Raw genomic sequence first — 19,006 nt, forward strand, 5'->3', positions numbered from 1 at the left:
TCCTATTTTAGCACTTTTGTTTCAATGCAGGACGTTTCCTTGGTCTGGGAAGTTTCCTTTGGGGCAGATATGTCTGAGGAAGATTGCAATGGTAGTGCTCCTCGAAGGTTGTTGATTCAGTGGGTGTCCCAAGGCAGCTGGGTACCATCTGAAGAAACAAGGTGTCAAACTGCAGCTGTACTGCCTCACCATCATCCCAGGAATATTCTTCACTGGTGCATCTTTTTTGAGGTTGTCTGTCAATCAGTGAACATACCATTTCTTAGCTGGTTATTCCTAAACCAGTTCAGCAAGGGGTACGACTTAACACTATCCTGTCATTTTCTTTATTGCATTTAAGGATAAAAAGTTTAACTTTTTCAACTTTTTTTGGGGGGGGGGGGAAGATTGGCCCTGCACTAAGATCTGTTGCCAGTCTTCCTCTTTTTTCTGTTTTCTCCCCAAAGCCCTAGTACATAGTTGTGTATCATAGTTGTAGAGTTGTAGCTGTTCTGTGTGGGATGCCGCCTTAGCATGGCTTGATGAGCGGTGAGTAGGTCTGTGCCCAGGATCTGAACCGGCGAACCCCGGGCCGCCAAAGCAGAACGTGCGAATTTAACTGCTATGCCACCAGGCCGGCCTCTTTTTCAGCTTTTTTTCATTGAGGTATAGCATATATTCAGTGAAGTGCTTAAGGTGTACCAATCCTTAAGTGTCTAGCTTGAACTTTTCATGTGTGTGTACCCACGTAACCACCATACAGTCAAGACATAGAACATTTCCTGCACCCTAATAGGTTCCCGAGTGTTCCTTCCTGCTCAGTAATCCTTTCCCCTGAGTCAAGCACTGTTCTTCTGATTTCTAGCACCATAAATTAGTTTTACCAGTTCTCAGACTTCATTTAAATAGTCATGTAATAGGGTACTTGTGCCTAGTATTTTTAATCAGATGATTTTTGTGGCCATGCCTTGTTGAGTTATTTAATATTATTGTTTCTGACTCCTTTATACTCAAAACATCAAAGCAGATTTAATTTGGCTTTTATTTTACATTTTTCGTAGGCGAGATAATCTTAAAATTCTTTAGGAAATTTCCCATATTCCTTTTGCCACTCTAAAACTTTCAGTGTTCTTCTGCTTCATCCACTAATATAGTGTCTGTTATTTATTTCCACAGATTATTCTTGGCCTAACTCTCTTTTTTTCCTCTTCCCCATTTCCTACTACCAGTGCATAGAGATGGAAAGGAGATTTCTAAAATCTTATTTCCTCTTCGTTCTTTGCTGTGCTAGCATTTGGCCTAGAGTGAATTCAAGTTGAACTGAATGTCTGCAGTTATTGTACATTAATCTCATGTTTTCCTTCTCTTCTGACAGCATGATGGAAGTGGTTCATTGCATGATATCCAACTATCATTGCCATCCAGTCCAGAACCAGAGGATGGTGATCAAATATATAAGGTATGACTAGATAGTCATGCTGAATTTTTCAAAATTCTTTTTTATTACTAAAATTATAAAGCAATAGCAATTAAAACATTTAATAAGAAATATATTAAAACCTGCAGCTTTGCTGTCTTGGATTTTAATCAGGTTTGCTTTTAACTTTTGCTACCTTATTATGTTAAAATGATATCCCTGTGGTGTTTTATTTTGAATTTATTTTATCAGTTGGATAATCAGTTGTCCCTGTAGTACTACTGGTACAGAATTCTTTTTCTTAAATCATCAAATTTTTTAATTCTTTTTTTATAATTATGAATAACAGTTTTTAAAATATGACTACCAGTAAAATTTAAAATGGTTAATAGGTACTTCTCATATATAATCACAGCATTGAAGAAATATACTGAAAATGAGATTAATTTTCTTTTTTCATGTTTAAAAATATGATTGTAGGATGCAGATGCATCTTAGTGTTTCGAAGTAAATTTTTTATAATTCTCATCTTTAGGTCTATTTTTAGTTGGAAAAATCTCTTTTTTTTGCAACTATTTCTGAAGCACATATTTATTTCTTAAGCACACACAAGTATTCTTGATTTTTTAAAATATTTCCAAGTAAAATTATTGGTTGCTTTTCTTGTTATTTTCAGGGTATGCTAGTCAGTGTTTGATAGTCATCTGTAGTAGCAAACAACCTTGGAATATTGGTGGCTTACAATAACAAAAGTTTATTTCTCACTTGTCATTTCTCAATATGTTACATATTGGCTGGAGATCAGCTAGGACTCTGCTTCATGTGTCTTCTTCATTCTGGTATCCAGGCTAAAGGATCAGCCTCTATCCTGGGACGTGTTGTTTTTGTACCTGAGGGAAAAGAGCATTGGCAGAACCACATGTAGATTCTGCTTGGATGTAGCATAGGTCACTTCCAAAACAAGTCAAATGGCCAAGCCTAGTATTAGGGGTCAGAGAAGCATAATTTTCTCATAGGGTGTGCAGTGACTTACTGGGAACAAGATTGTATGTAAATCAATCAAATCAAAAGAATATAGGATGGTAGTCGTATCTAGTTATCTAATCTGGGCTTTTCAACATGTTACATGCCTGTCCTTGCTCACATTTCTTCCCATCTTTGGGCTTCATCCTATTTTGAGTATAATAATATTCTAAATCAGCAGGTCTGTAGCACGACTTCTCTTTTTTAAAAATCTTTTACATACACACTTGTGCCAGTTGGGAACCATTGACTTAGGTGATCTCTAATTATCTCTCAGTTTTTTAAGTATTGTGACTGATATTTTAAAAGTAAAGTTGACTTTTTTCTTAAAATTTTTTTGTGGGGCCGGCCCAGTGGCGCAAGTGGCCCAGGGTTCACCGGTTCGGATCCTGGGCGCATACCGACGCACAGCCATGCTGTGGTGGCATCCCATATAAAGTAGAGGAAGATGGGCATGGATGTTAGCCATGGGTCAGTCTTCCTCAGCAAAAAGAGGAGGATTGGCAGATATTAGCTCAGGGCCGATCTTCCTCACCAAAAAAAAAATTTTTTGTGAAAAGTTTTTTACATGTGAAGAAATTCTTTTTTTATTGTTGTTGCTGAGGAAGATTCGCCCTGAGCTAATGTCTGTTGCCAATCTTCTTCTTTTTGTATGTGAGCCACCGCCACAGCATGGCCACTGACAGACAAGTGATGTAGGTCTGTGCCTGGGAACCGAACCTGGGCCACTGAAGCGGAGCGCACCAAACCTAACCACTAGGCCACCAGGGCCAGCCCAAGAAATTCTTTTTAAAGAAAAAAAATTTAATTCCATCTTTTTTCCACAACTAGTGTCTTCATTTTTTCCTATGTTCCTTTGGAGTTTGTCTATATATTTAATATTACACGACAGAAATATTGTTACATAGTATTTATTTCTTATCCTCACTCCATTTCCTTTCAGGCAGATCATTCCTATTCTTTCTTCCTTCTTTTTCCAGGTGAGATGTGATAGCTGATACTGTCTCTCTCCGGTACACTAGACTCTCTTGCACCTTCATTGGCAAATCCCCAACTATGTCACCTTCTCCTCCAAAATGGTTTAGCAGTTCAGTTTCAAATGATACAAATATGGTGACTTGTGCCAATTTAGAGTCTGAAATCTCCACTGGACTTGCAGGTCTCCTATCTATCCTTTATCTCGGGACAGCTCTCCCATTCCCTTGATGAGCTATTCCAGACATTGACCACTCTCCTCAGGCCTCATTCTCAGCCACTCTTCTCATCTTCTGCAGGTAACCTTGTATTCATCAAGCCAGATCTTATGCCACCTCCCTTCTTGCCTTCTGACTTACCTGTATCTATCATCATTCTCATTCACTTCGTTCCAGTTACAGGGCAAAAGTGGCCGCTATGCTGTGGAAGACCACCCTTTCTTGTGTTCTTGACTCTATTTTCTGCTGCTGTTAAGGACCTGACTACATTGTCCTCTCATCCTTCTTCACTGTGCTTTCTCTGCTGCCTCTTCATTCTCAGTTAATAAATTTCTATATTTTACCTATCTTAAATTCAGTAAATCAGATATACCTTTCCTTGACTCTCCTTAAACCCCTTTCTAGTTAACATGGAAACTTGGAAAAATGAAAATAGATACTGGTTTTAATGCTGTAGACATTTGCATGACCTTTGTCTTAAAAGCTTTATCTCTTGGTTTTTGTGCCACTTCTCTCTGAAATTCCTTATACCCCTCAACATTTTCCCCCCGTTTCCTTTGTAGATTCCTTCTCTTCTTTAGGATGTAGATTTATATCTTTAGTTCAGTCCTCTTCGAACTTTTTACTGTCATGATTTCACTTATGACATATATATTGATCTCACGTAAAATCTCTCTTTCGTATTTGGTAATCTAGTTGCCTGCTGGACGTTTCCACTGTATGTCCCACCTACAGGTACCTCTAACAATATATTTAAAACTTACAAATATTCCTCTTTGGACATATTTCTCCTCTTTTATTCTCCATTTCTTTTGGTGGCCCAACCATTCACCATATCACCCAAGCTAGAAATACAGATGTCACTCTTGATTGCTCTTCTGTGCTATTCTCTCACGTGTAGTCAATTGCCAAAATCTCCTAATTTTGATTCCTTCTCCCTATTATCACTCTCTTGGATCAGGCTATTAGTCTCATCTGAAGGATTACAACATCTTGATAACAAGTTCCCTAGCATGGTTTTGTTGTTGTCATTAAATTGGTCCTCCAGACAGCTGTCAAAGCCATCTCAAATGCAAATCCATCTGTCACTGCCATGCTTGATATTCCGGGCCCGCTATGATCTGGCCCTTACCCAGTTTACTAAACACATTGCTCCCCACTGTTCACCACAGCCTTTGTGCAACAGCATCACTGCTTGTAGTTCTCCAAATATGCTATGCTTGTCCTCATCTCTTTGTTGTCATACAATACTTAGAATCCCTTACCCTAAAATCCAAAGCCTGCCACACTTGTGTCTTCAGCACTTTTTACTCGTCCTTTAAGACTCCCCTGGAGTTACCCATTTCCTAACGTGTTCTCCTTTGCCTCTCTTTATGTGTAAAATCCTTAGAGTGGTGCCTGTCATAAAGTCATATTGTCATGTCATGTTGGCTATTAATGTTATTACCACATTGTATTTTGATTTTGTTTTTGGGTCCGTTTTCTCCAGTACCGGCAGAACCTAGCAATGACTAAATGATGACTGTAGTTTTCCATCAAGTTGCTACATTCTATTTCAATTGTCCTCTTCTAGGACAATTGTAAATTTGTGAACTTTCAGGTAATACCTTGTTGTAGGTTTCTCATACTTAAGATCATTTCTTTGTCACAGATTCTTAGGCGTGGGATAACTGAATCAAAGAGTGCAAATATTTTCATGACTCTCATATACACAGCCATATGTCTGTCCAGAAAGGTCAGCTGTGATGTTCAATGATGAATCATTTTTTTCTGCAGTCTTGTTAATCACATTGAGTATTTCTCCCCTAAATTCAATACCTATAAAGCAATACCTTTTATACTTTAATTGGTATTTCTTCAAGAACATTTTGCCAATTATATGTATGTTTGTGAGAACTGGTTATTTGTCTATCAGGTCCTAGAAAATGATCTTAAAAATTTGAACAGCCTCTTAATATACTTGCGCTATAAATCCTTTGTCATATTTGCATAGGTTTTCACCAGCTTTTAACTTAATGTTAACTCTATAGATGCTCAAAAATTTTATATAATCAAATATATTTATCATTTCTTAATAGCTTCATTTGCCACATAGCTTAAAAATGTATCCTTTGTGATCTGCAGTCCATCTTTTTATTGGTCTTGATTTATGATTTTTTAAAATTCCTGAACTCTTTTTAAATTCAACTGGAAATCATTTTTTATATATAATAAACAATCTTTCCCAATTGCAGTTTACATAATAGCATTTAAAAAAATCTTTTCTTCCCCATTGTTTGTGATGCTTATTTGATATGTTAAAGCCTTTGTAAATATCTGTTTCTGATCTCTTGTTAAAGAAACTACAATATATTTTTTTCTTCTAACATATCTGAAGGAGATGGCATACTTTGCTCAGTAGCAACACATTATAATTATTTGTTTATATATTTTTCTCTCTGGAAAGATAGATCATTCACCTATATATTCTAATTTCCTTGCTTGCACTACTGCTTCAGTATATGTTTCTGGATGATTTAATAGCAGTAAACAAAATGCACTAACTGTAGGGTAAAGATACTTTACCCTATATGTATATAGGGTATATGAAATGTAACTGGACTTCTGCTTAACATAACAATAGGTTTCCATTTAATACTATTAGGAATTTCTTGTAGACTAAGTTGACAGGGTATTTTCCCTTTGATTCAGGCAGTTCTCAGGAAAGTGGCTTGTGGAAAAAGAATCTCCCTTCTTACCCTTCAGGTGCGTTTATCTTGCTGCTGACTTCTTAACCAGCCTTGACATGACCTTGTGCCTTTAGTTACGCTCTTCCCTCTGCTGTTGTGCCCTTCGTTTTCTCTGACAGGCGACTCTTACACATCCTTTGAAATCTAGCTCAAGATACTGTTTCGTCTGTAATTCTTTTGCTGTATGGCCTATATCCCAGTTTTGTTATCTATAAAATGGGGATAATAGTACCTACCTCAGGGATGTAGTCAGGATCGAATGCTTAGATACCTAAAGTGTACTTAGTTCTTGGCACTGGTAACTATGCAATGCAGTTGGCTGTTGCTGCTGTTATTGTTCATTGTTTACATGTCAGATTCCCTTAGACCGAATTCTTAGAAGACTAAAGTGGCTTTTTTGTTTGTTTGTTTTTTTATAGGTTAATTGCTGGCATATTTAAGAAGAATTTTTCCCTTAAATGAGCAGACCATTCATGACTCAGTTTTCATCATTGATTTAATGCTTCGCATTAGGGTATTTTAAATACAGTTAAATACTTCATGTTAATTTTTTTAAATATTTCAGAATGAAGATTTATTAAATGAAATAAAACAACTTAAAGAGGAAATAAAGAAAAAAGATGAAAAAATTCAACTATTAGAACATCAGCTTGTGAGTATTATAGAGTAGTATGTAAAGTGGGGGCTTTTCAAACTGGCAGTATATATTTTTTATAAAACTCTAGTCAGAATTGAAATTTGACTTTATTTTTGGCTTTCAAAGTTGTACTATTGTATTATTTTTAGATTATATGTACTTTGAAAGTACTCTCAGTCTAAATATTAAGTTTTCAAGGTGGAAAGAAAATCTTTGTCAATCCATTTTCAGTGGCCTCTGTTTTGGGGGTTTGAAATTCACCAATTTACATACATTTATTGATGCAGGGTAAATGTCTTTCCTTCATGTATGTTTAAAGATGCGAGTACTGGTGAGTTGAGAACAAGGCATATTCTCTCTGAGAGCAGAATGAAATTGGGAATTCAGGCTTAGGTATTTGTAGGTCCATCAGTAAAAAATTCTAAAAAAAATGTTTTTTCCCCGTGGATGATGTTGAGTGATCCCTCAGAGCCATGTTTGAACCTTTTTAATTTTGTAATTGTTACAATGACAAATGTTAGTCCCATATGAGAACAATATGTGAAGTGCCTTGAATTTAGTTATAATTTAGTTTAAAAGGCCAGGATAATAAGAACATAATGGCATAAAAATCACAGTAGGCCAAGGAAGATCTTTGTTGGAAATCAAAAGCATATGTTGGTATAGCAAAGCAATTCAGCAATATAAAATACTGATCTCACTCAGAATGTAAAGGATGTGATATGTTGAATCTCTGAGCCATTGAGGTCAGATCACAGATTCAGCTCCTGAATAAATAGTAAGGACAGACAGATATTATGATTAAGGGTACAAAGACAACTTAAGAATCTAAAAAAAAGGGCCAGCCCCGTGGCTTGGCGGTTAAGTGCGCCCTTGCTCCGATGCTGGCGGCCTGGGTTCGGATCCCGGGTGCGCACTGACGCACCGCTTCTCCGGCCATGCTGAGGCGGCGTCCCACATGCAGCAACTGGAAGGATGTGCAGCTATGACATACAGCTTTGGGGGAAAAATAAATAAATAAAATTGTAAAAAAAAAAAAAAAAGAATCTAAAAAAAGAGTAATTGAACATTGCGAATTGAGCACCTATTAAATATAAAATTAAAAAATAAAATAGTAAGCCTAATTTTTATTTTTCAAAGCTAAAGACAAGGACTCAACCAACCCAGCCAATTTTCAGGAAGAAGAAAAAAAGACAGTGTTAGGAAATAGAGTAAGCTTCAAATTTTGCAAAGATGTACTACAAAACACAAGAGGTTGTTGTGTCTAGTGCACTTCAGAAAAAGGTTATGACCCCCATATTTTATATTGAAACAAATTTTTATTTATAAACAAAGGTAAATTCTCGTACTTTTAATGTTTTGAAAAACGTACCACCCAGTTATCTTTGTAAAATTGCTTAATAATGCATTTGAAATACCTGAGGGAGAAATTAAAAATAACTCAAGAATAAGAAGGTAAAGGTTGAAATGAATGAGTGGTAAAATGATATTGATCTTTAGAGAGGGACCGGCCCAGTGACGCAAGCTGTTAAGTGCCGCGTGCTCCGCTGCGGCGGCCTGGGGTTCGCCGGTTCAGATCCCGGGTGCGCACCGACGCACCGCTTGTCAAGCCATGCTGTGGTGGCGTCCCATATAAAGTGGAGGAAGATGGGCACGAATGTTAGCCCACGACCAGTCTTCCTCAGCAAAAAGAGGAGGATTGGCAGATGTTAGCTCAGGGCCGATCTTCCTCACAGAAAATAAATAAATAAATAAAAATAAATAAAGTGTAAAGTCCCAAAGTGGACTTTGCACTTCAGTAAAAAAAAAAAACGAAAATCATCTTTAGAGAGAGTAGGTGGCATAAACTTCCCAACCACTAATGGGAGAAAACTTATTGTGCTTTATTTCATCTTAATGTAATTATACGTCAACGTCATTTGAATGTTGGCGTTTTTTTTTTGAGTTTATACAATTTTAATTTTTTTGAAATTAAAAAAATATTTTTAATTTTTAAAATTTTGAATTGCTATTAATTTTTGAAAGTATTTAGATTAAATAAAATAGGTTTGAGTAAGAAGATAAGGACTATGCTGAAGAAGTCAGAAGAACTGAATTTTTATCTTCTACAAATGAGTATCTAAAATTATTTTCTAAATTATTTTAAGACTATTTTTTATATACTTAGATAAATTATAAAACGTGAAATACTTTAAGATAACTATTAGTAGGTTAGAATATTGTATCTTGCAAAAGATAAAAGTAAAAAAAGACATAAAGTAGAAAAATACCAAGGATATCTAAAAACAGCAAAACTAAGGTGACAGAAATTAGACCAAATGTAATAAATATAATAGTAAATGCAAATGATCTTATCTTATGGAGAGAGTTTCATTGAGGATTTAAAGCCAAATCCATTAACTTTCTCTGTATAAAGGAAATTTAGATGAAATAAAATGGCACAATAATCCTGAACATAAAAGGTTGGGCAAGACAGAATGAAATTCTCATCAAAAAAGTTGGGGTTGCAATGTTAAAATTAGAAAAATTTAAGACTGAAAGAATTATGAAAAGAGGTCACTTTATATTGATATATGGTTAATAAATAATGAAAGATAAAGCTTTTTGTTCTGAGAAGTTTTACTAGTGTTTTTTTAACCCCAATGTACTTCTTTATAAAATAAGAACAGTTCTCTTCGTAGCTGAAATATTATCATCTTTAACCAATTAATATTAATTCCTTAATAGCTTCTTATTCCAGTCCATATTCAGATTTCTCCAGTTCCAAAAATATCCTTTCAATTGTACATTACATCTAGTTATATCTCTTGAGTCTCTTAATTTAAAACCATTCTTTTTGTTGTTGTCCTGACTCGTTGAAGAGACTGGGCCAGTTGTCCTGAACAATATCTCACCTTGCAATTAATTTTTAGAAAGGTTTTACAAATATCTAAGAGAATCCTGAAGAAAGGTGAAAGCGTTACTCTCTAGCAATATGTGCTTTGAAATTCTCTGTATTTGATATATGAAACCTGGAAATCATATTTTATTTTGGAAAAGCCCATCACCTATCTTTGGTTTAGTTATGGAACTCTAGAAACTCACCTGTTCACATCAAGGGAATTTAAAAAGATATAAACCTCTGTAAGTAGAGATAGCTAACAGCATTTTTTACGTTATCAAAATTAAAATTTTGATTTCTATTTACAATTTATTCTTTCTATTTACAATTTATTTATTTATTTTTTGTTTCCTTACATCACTAAACTGCTTTTCTTAAAGTAGCAGAAGAAGAGCCGTAGACTGGGAATTAGAAGACTTTTCTTATCTTCAGTGTTAATTAGCTGATTGACATTGGCAGTTTCCATCACTCTCTAGTGTTTTCTTTATCAAAAATGTGGAGGTTTTTCTAGGTGATTTCAAAGTCCCTTTCCGGTTCTGGCTTTCTATGCTTTTTATCTTTTTTTTGAAAATATGCATTCAACTCTAACCTATGTTTGCGTGCAAACTTTCAGAAAAATAAAGTGGTGAATTCATATTTTATGTGAAATATGCAGATATAACGTCAGATTTCAGTGCTCCAGGAATGTAACTGAAAGGTAGAACATCGACTATTCAAACCTTATTCCAACATGCAAGAATGCCAGTTGATTTTCACTTCAGTACACCAGTTACATAATAATTTATCTAAATTAATAGTTTAGAATAATTTTATGAAATTACTAGTGTCGAACTTCTTTTTTTTTTTTGTGAGGAAGATCGGCCCTGAGCTAACATCTGCCAATCCTCCTCTTTTTGCTCAGGAAAACTGGCCCTGGGCTAACATCCATGCCCATCTTCCTCCACTTTATATGGGACGCCGCCACAGCATGGCCTGACAAGCGGTGCGTCAGTGTGCACCCGGGATCCTAACCAGCAAACCCTGGGCCGCCGCCCCGGAGCGCGCGCACTTAACCGCTTGCGCCACCGGGCGGCCCCATGTCAAACTTCTTTATGGAGACATAGCTAGCATGTAATATATTTGAAAAACCATGACCAGCTTTGAAGCTGAATAGACCTGGGTTCAAATCCTGGCTCTGAAACTTAATAGCCATGTTTTCTTAGGGAAATTAATTTCTCTTAAGCCTCTTCTGTATATGGGGATAATAAAAATAATACTGACCATGTAGGGTTGTAATAGTTAAATGAACTATGTATGTAAACTACCTAATGCTATACCTGGGCCATAGGTAGGTGGTAAATAGTAACTCTTATTTAATGTCTTACCCTAAATTACCAGCTAGTAAATCAGTGCATATCTTATGATGTTTTAAGTTCCAAGTAAAAGTCCCTAACTAAAGTGACTTAAAAATAAGAACATTTGTAAACTTAAATAACAGGAAAGTATGTGTGTGTGTGTGTGTGTGTGTGTATAGGAAATGGTCTCATCCATTTCCATGGTTGCTTAATTAGTCATTTGGGTAATGATGAAGTTCTAGGTTGGCTTTTCTGGAATCCTCTTGGCTGTCCCTTCATGGTTACAAGATGTCTGCTGTAGCTCTGTGTGTCACATATTTACAAAGTAGTCCCCAAAGGTAGGAGAAGGGCCTGTTTTCTCTAGCATGCCTATTTTTAAAATTAAGAACACTTTCTCAGAAATAACCCAGACTTTCCTCATGTTTTATTGGCTAGATTTGGGTTCTTGGTCCCCTCCTAGGCATAGAGGAATAGGATTAACCAGATTGGTTCAGACTAATCAAAATCTATCGTTGGGTCAAAGAGAGAGGATGCACTTCCCTGAATACGGGACCACATAGAAGGTGAGCATCTGAAGAGAATCTGTCAGTACTAAGGAAAGCAGTTGCAGAGGGAATGATTTGGGTAGTCGTTTTACATCTATTGAAGTGTCATTAAAAACTAGGTTTTCCGAATTATGGAAAATTCAGATATTTGCCAAATGTTCTTCATATGTTAACACGCAGACCACGGAAAGGAAATTATTTCTGGAGTTGCATTAGTCAGGATAGAATAAGTAATGTGTTTGCATTAAGATAAATGTTCTATATTTTCTTTTCTATTCTTTACATATCTACCATATATGTTAAAAGTTAAGCCATATTATAGTGAATTCCAAGAGACTCTAAGGTGACCTGTTTATATATTGAATTTTGTTTCAATGACTATCCCATTTTTTACGAATGGGAAATAGGTCTGTACTACAGAGATTTTTGTTTTTAATTAGATTTTATTTTGTATATGAAAATAGGAATAATCTGATTGTCGTTAAGAAAAATTTTGAATATTGGTAAATATTTTTAAAGTAGAAACTTATAATTTTAACTTGATGCAGTAATCAAGAATTTGTGAGCCAGCCCTGATGGCCTAGTGGTTAAAGTTCAGTGCACTCCGCTTCGGCGGCCCAGATTTGTTTCCCAGGCGTGAAACCACACCACTCGTCTGTCAGTTGCCATGCTGTGGTGGCGGCTCACGTGGAAGAACCAGAGGAGCTCACAACTATACACAACTATGTACTGGAGCTTTGGGGGGGAAAAGGAAGAAAAAAGAAAGTAAAAAGGAGGAAGATTGGCAACAGATGTTAGCTTAGGGCAAATCTTCCCCTGGAAAAAAAAATTTAAAGAATTTGTTATATGGGTTTTCCTACAAGAAAGTATATTTACCTCTAGTGGGCTTGTGTAACAAATAATATGGCTGTACTCCAACTTCACACTAAGGAGAAATTCTCATTATTAATCTGTTCATTTTTTTTTTTTAATTTGATATTTGAGAGACCAGAGTTTACACAGTATAAATGACTAAGTGAGCGTGCTTTGAGCGGAATCATGTGTAGAGAATTCATTTGTGAACTGAGATGGTCAGATGGATCTCGTCAAAGGCCAGAGATCCTTCAAAATATTCCAGTCCAAAAAAGTCAACACATCATTAAAGGGGCTTAAAAGCACTATCCGTGTGAACAGACAACCATACTTGTGGACTGATGAGATCCTGTAGTCTCATCAAAAATGAATTTAAGAAACTATGCTGTAGTGACTGTCATACCATAATAGTTTAGGAAAATATTTAAAATTTTATAGTTATATTCTTTACATACTATATATTGCTGTATATATTCTATATATATATATACACATAGTACTGTATATATTTATATACATAAAATTATAGGTAATGTAATTTATGGACAATATAAGAGATTGCCAAAGGTAATTTTGACTATTCGAAATTTTAGTATTACTGGTGGACGCTAGAACCCAATCTCTGAATAAGATGGGAGACTATTGAATAGACTTTGATGTTTGCCCTTTTTTGTTGTTGTTTTTTTAACCCCCTAAGAGAGACCCTAATTACTTTTGTCTGTACGTGTATGTGTATATGTAGAATTATGCCAATGTAAAAATTGTGTTTTTGTTCAGGCAACTCAGTGTAACTGCCACCAAAAATCTAAAGAGGAAAAATGCACATATGCTGATAAATATACCCAAACACCCTGGAGAAAAATTCCTGTAAGTAATCATATGCCCTTAACAACTTCTCTTGTCATTTACTATTTTGATGTTTTGTTCTACTCTTTTTAGTCTAATCTCTAATAATTTTGAATTTGCCATGGCTGTTAATTACTTTTAGGTAAGTTGATTTTTTTTGTCTCTTAGGTGTTTACGTGCTTTCTAAAGCTTTTCTTGTGTGTGTTATATAAATGAATGTGCATTTAATAGCTTTTCCATCCTGCTCACTGTAGCCCATTTTATTTGAGTGTCCAGTCTCCTCTCATTGCGTGTATTTATGAGAGTAGATTACCCAAAAAGAAATGAAGTCCAAAATGCAGTCTTCCCTCTCTAGCAGCATATGACTCTTTGAAAATACATGATGTAACATATTCTGTTTTTTGTTGAAGTATATTCTATTTTCAGATATATTCTATTATTATAGTATATTATAAAAATTCTATTATAATAAATGTTGAGGCTATTGGGAAGTATAAATGCGTTAAAATACAGACAGTAAAGGTTATGTTTTAGAGCATAGTTAGGGAATGGTTTCTTCTAAACAGTCGAAGGTACCCATGCATTCCATGTGTCTTTGTTGTTTTTCAAAAAAGTTACATCTCAAAACGTATTTAGTGCTAGAATACACTGACCATAATTTAATCTGAGTTCTTCTGAACTCAGTTCAGGATGTGCCTGAGCCATCAGTCATCATTATCCTATTGTATGGTGCCAAGTAATAGATATTTCTTAAGAGAATGCCTAATAAGCCAACCTTGACTCTTCTTTTGCCTTACTTTGGCAGTGGAATCGTAGTAACACAAATAAACAGGGAACTATAATGGTTAATGTAATCAACAATCCAATTTTTAAAACTTGGCTATAGGCCTTAAAAGTTTATACAATACTTATTTCTTTTCATTCTAATAGTTTTTGTGTGCTCTGTATAAGGTATGATGCTAATAATTAATTTATTCAACCATAGTTTGGTGAGCCTCTCCCATCTCAGTTATATAAAGGCTCTTGAAGTAGAAGTAGGGAATTGGGGAAGGAAATACACAGACGAATAAGGATTCCTCCATTAACAAGTGCTTATTAAAGGAACTGGTGATGTGATAATAGTTAAAGTGTAGGAAGTTCTGTAAGGTTCAGAGGATTGGGAAAGTCTAGTTGGAAGAATCAAGGAGCTTGGTGAAGAAGGTGAAGGTAGTGGTTGAATCATACAGAGCAGAAGATGCCAGTAGTCAGAGATGATGTAATACTTCTTTAATGACAAAGGATATGGAAACGTAATCTGTTTGGAGGTGATTACAAGATAAAAGACATGCTTCTTGTTTCTAGATGGAAGTTTGGGCTTTCTAGGTTTCTCCAGTTCCTCACAGGGATGTTTGTACTTTCTGGCTTACTCAGTAGAAGGGTGATTTCATTATGTGTGAGAAGTTCCATTTTGCCATCCTCATGGGAGTCATTATACCATCTCTGGCTCCCTCAACCTCACCGTCCTGGAAACCAGCTGTTAACTCAGCCTGCTCATCAGACAAAAGTGTGGTGCAAAACAACCCCAAGACATTCCTGAATGTATTCCTGAGTTACTTTTACTGTGATCTTGGGTGAAGTGAAGGTCAGTTTTCCAGCCTATCACTCCTCACAAACCCAGACTTCAGGCTTCCTTATCTATTACTGTAGGAATCACTTGGCTTAATACGTTTGTTTTATAGATAATGTAACAAAAGCTGGGGAGAGTAAATGGCATATTGAAGTTTCCATAATTAATCAGTGGCTGAGATAGTCCTATAACTTCAGGCTCCTGCCTGCTCGTCCAAGGTTCCTTTCCCTAAAAGCACACTGAGAAGCCTTGAAGGATTAGGAGAAGTTTTGCAGATTGAAATGGGAGAAATATCCTTGGCAAAAGGAACAGTACAAGTAAAGGCAAAGAGGTGGGAAGATAAAGTTAGGCAATAGTAAGTACATGGTTTTGGCTGAAACACAGATGTATGTTTAGGGAAATAGTTGAAGTTAGTGTTAAAGCTCACTTGAAGGTAGAATTCAAAATTTTATTCAGGAATTGCTGTTAAAATAGTTTTACTAAGTTGTATTTATTTAGTTAAAGAAATAGTTACATATATTTATTACTTAGTTATGTGCTAATTATTAAATATGAACGTTAAATATTCAGTTTATTCTCTGATTTTTACATTCTTTGAACTTAGTGAGATTTATTTGAAATAAATTACTTTATTTTGGAAACCATTTACTATAAGTTACACTTGACTCTACACGTTCTTTTTTTAGCAGGAACCCAACATATTTAAACAAGATGTTGATGATGAGGATGGGGAGATGCAGTGGGATTCTTCTTTGACAACATCTAGTTTGTTAGTGATTTTGGAAATCAAAACGTTATATTAAAAAAATCCCTATGATTATTATAGGTAAAATTTTTTTGATCCAGATAAGCCTTTAGGAAGATTGAAAGTTATAATCTGAGTCCTTGTTCTTCACCGTTCCCTGTAATATCATGGGAAATTTAAATGTCTGTCTTGATACTCTCTCAGTTACTTGAGGATTGTGGAATCTACCTCAGAGAGTGCGAGGCATATTTAAGCATTTCCTCTGAACATTTCCTGGAATCGGAGGAAGGAATCTGGCTGCAATAGAAGGCAGAGAAGGATGGTGGAGGAGAGAGAGCTACTGCCTGTAATACTTATTGGCAGCCGTTTGGAAGGTAGAAAGAAATATGGAAAAAAGTAATAATATAAACATCTTACTCAGAGGAAGGAGAGTGGTAGGCCAACAACAGCATATAAACATCTTACTCAGAGGAAGGAGAGTGGTAGGCCAACAACAGCAGCAGAGCAATGGAAATTGGAATGTGTTGAGCCCAACATTAAGTGTTCATAAATTTGCCCAAGAGAATTTTGGTATCTCCTACTGGCTACAGATGAAATTTTTAAAGTAGAGAACCAACAGGAAATAAGAGGAGGAAACAAGGAAGTAGAACAGCAGAAAGGGAGAAAAGTAGATATTCACTTACTCTTTCAGCAGATGTTTGTGTGCCTTCTCTATGCTAGGCATTGTCCTCATCTGAGAGTGTAAACATGAAAAAGTTACAGTCCCAGCCCTTAGGGTGCTTGCAGAAACCTCTAGTGTGCCTAAATGGTGTTAATCTCACCTTTTCCTACACATGAAGAATCTAAGAGTAAGAAGTGACCACTTGTGCAAATACTTAGGCAACTTGTGTTATGCCAGAGACCAGGTTTTCTACCTTGTAGGTAACATCTTAGTTGCCTCACTTTTGAGTGGCTGCAAGAGGCAAGGTGGGTAGAAGGAAGAGAGAGGAGAACAGGGTCATAGCTCTGGGAAGGAAGGACAGAGACTTGATCTCATTGAGAGATCATGATAAGGACTTATTTTCCTGAGAGAGAAAAACAGGTGCCCAGGTTTACGCTGTGTGGTAGAGATTTTAGCAGTCCGTAGCGATAATCTATAGAACGTACCTGTGGTATTTAAAATTGCTGGGAGAAAAGTATTTATGGTTGAAAAGGCATAGTTTCAGGGTGAGTGTAAAAGAAAAGTCCTCCGCAACCAAGTTAGGTTCAATTCCAATGTTAGTGTGAAGAAATCTATTGACGTAGTAGGTTGCATAAGTAATTTTCTCAATAGAAAGAATAATAAAATTTAACGCCTTTAAAGATATGAGAAAAATAGAATGCTAAGGACACTTTATGACTGACATAGAGTCAAAAAATGTATATGCTTACAAGAGAAACACAATAAAATGGCTTTCTTCCTCCCTGTTTTTATTGAGAGGTAACCATGTATTCATTCTATAGCAAATAGAAAATAAAGAAACCACACAATTTAAGAAAAATTTAAATTACTCAAATTGTATTAATCACTGACAGTCATTGTTAACGTTTTGTATCTGGTCTTCCAGAATTTTTATGTAATGCCTATCATCTATCTAGATGGAATTGTGGATGTGCTGTATTTTAACCTGCTTAGGTGGTTGATGTTATTACTATTTTGTTTGATTTTTTGCTAAACCAAAATTGAAGGAATACATTACTTTTAATGAAAAATGAATTTTCTTAGTGGATAGTCCTTTGTAAGGCTCTTGAAATACCTTACCATTTTTTTTTTCCTGAAAGATTTATACAGTTTATACTACCACCAGCTAAGTTATGATCAGAAAATGGCCGTGATGTTAGATTGTAGACTCAAGTGTTTGATGTCATCAGGTTACAAGAGCCTACGATATTTACTTGTACAAAAGAGAAATACCTGCTGCCCTGACAAGCCAGGTCACATTTTGGCCGGGATGGCTCCCCGTTGGTCCCCACACCATCATTTCAGGTGGCACTGGAGGCCACTCTCAACTATGTTAGTTATGACCATTCCTGTTTTGTGATGTTTTCTTACCTTACAAATTATGACCTTCCTCCTCCTGCCCGAGGAACCACTTCATTAGGCTCTTTTTTGCATATATTCAACCTCAGCTTTTATATATTCATTATGTATTTTAATCCTTAGAATTTTGGGAATGTCTTTCTGCCTGTTGTGACATTTGGCTTTCATGTTACAGGTACTATTGGTGTTGGAGCTTTACTGATAAAGATCAGACCTGTTTTGGGTTTAGTTGGGGTGTTATTTATGAAATTGAACCCTAGCAAGAGGACACTAGTTAATCACCTGCTGGATGCTCTTCATTTAGGGTGTGACAAAGGTGCCTGCTGCTACAGGGAGCTGCCTAAGACATGCTGTGGGCATATTACAGGACACTTGCAAGTATAGTTTGTGTTCAAGAAACTGTAGTTTGCTTCATATTGGAACAGCATTTCCAATATGAAGCACCTCTTACCTTGTAGAATAAAGGGTACGTGAGGCTACCCTGTGCTTGCGAAAGGAATAACATGGTGGCATAAACTGCCCAGAGCCCTGCATTATGAAAAGAAGGCAGGCACAGTAGGACTGAGATCCAGAATTGAGAATGAGAGGCCACTGTACAGCAGCACTCTCGCATAGAACTTTCTGTGCTGTCCAGTGCAGTAGCCATGGCAACATGTGACTATTGAATACTTGAAAATGACTAGTCTAACTGCAGAAGAGAATTTTTTATTTTATTTAATTGTAATTAATTTAAATGTAAATAGCCATGTATGGCTAGTGGATACCATATTGGACAAAGCAGCTCTAGAGCTAATAATGTCTACTTAGATGGATATAGGAAAACTACCTGGAGCAATAAGTAAAGGGGAAGTCAGTGAAGGCAATTTTTGGAAGAAATAAAGGAAAATGAAGATGGAGTACAGATTTAGGTAGGGGAAAAAAGACGGAAAAGAAGTAAAAATGAGCTGTAAGAGAAGATGGTACCTTTAGAGGAGAGTAGATGAGTCGTCTTCTGACCAAATATTCTCATCTGAGGGATAGAATACCCAGGTAAAATGGTGACATGGATAATGTGGAAAGAATAACAACATGGAAGGTGCCTAATCATTCACACATAAATGGTTGAAGAGACTAGGAGTACTGCAGGAAGATGGTGATTATGTGAGAAATCAAGGTTCATT

General features: G+C 36.0%; 1 protein-coding gene across 4 annotated transcripts in view; it reads left to right on the forward strand.

Annotated features, from left to right (window-relative positions):
* The window catches only part of CCSER2 (coiled-coil serine rich protein 2), a 187,859-nt gene that overhangs the window by 140,282 nt on the left and 28,571 nt on the right, over window positions 1-19,006 (forward strand). For 3 of the 4 annotated variants that reach the window (XM_087431791.1, XM_087431789.1, XM_087431792.1), the window contains exons 7-9: window positions 1,355-1,438; window positions 6,907-6,993; window positions 13,368-13,457. In XM_087431791.1, the coding sequence (XP_087287917.1) occupies window positions 1,355-1,438; window positions 6,907-6,993; window positions 13,368-13,457 (261 nt within the window). The remainder of the gene's footprint in view (window positions 1-1,354; window positions 1,439-6,906; window positions 6,994-13,367; window positions 13,458-19,006) is intronic. The other variant, XM_087431790.1, reaches the window with a different exon arrangement.

The sequence above is a fragment of the Ceratotherium simum genome, chromosome 6 (assembly GCF_057802395.1).
Source record: "Ceratotherium simum simum isolate JZ-2026a chromosome 6, ASM5780239v1, whole genome shotgun sequence".
Classification (NCBI taxonomy): Eukaryota; Metazoa; Chordata; class Mammalia; order Perissodactyla; family Rhinocerotidae; genus Ceratotherium; species Ceratotherium simum.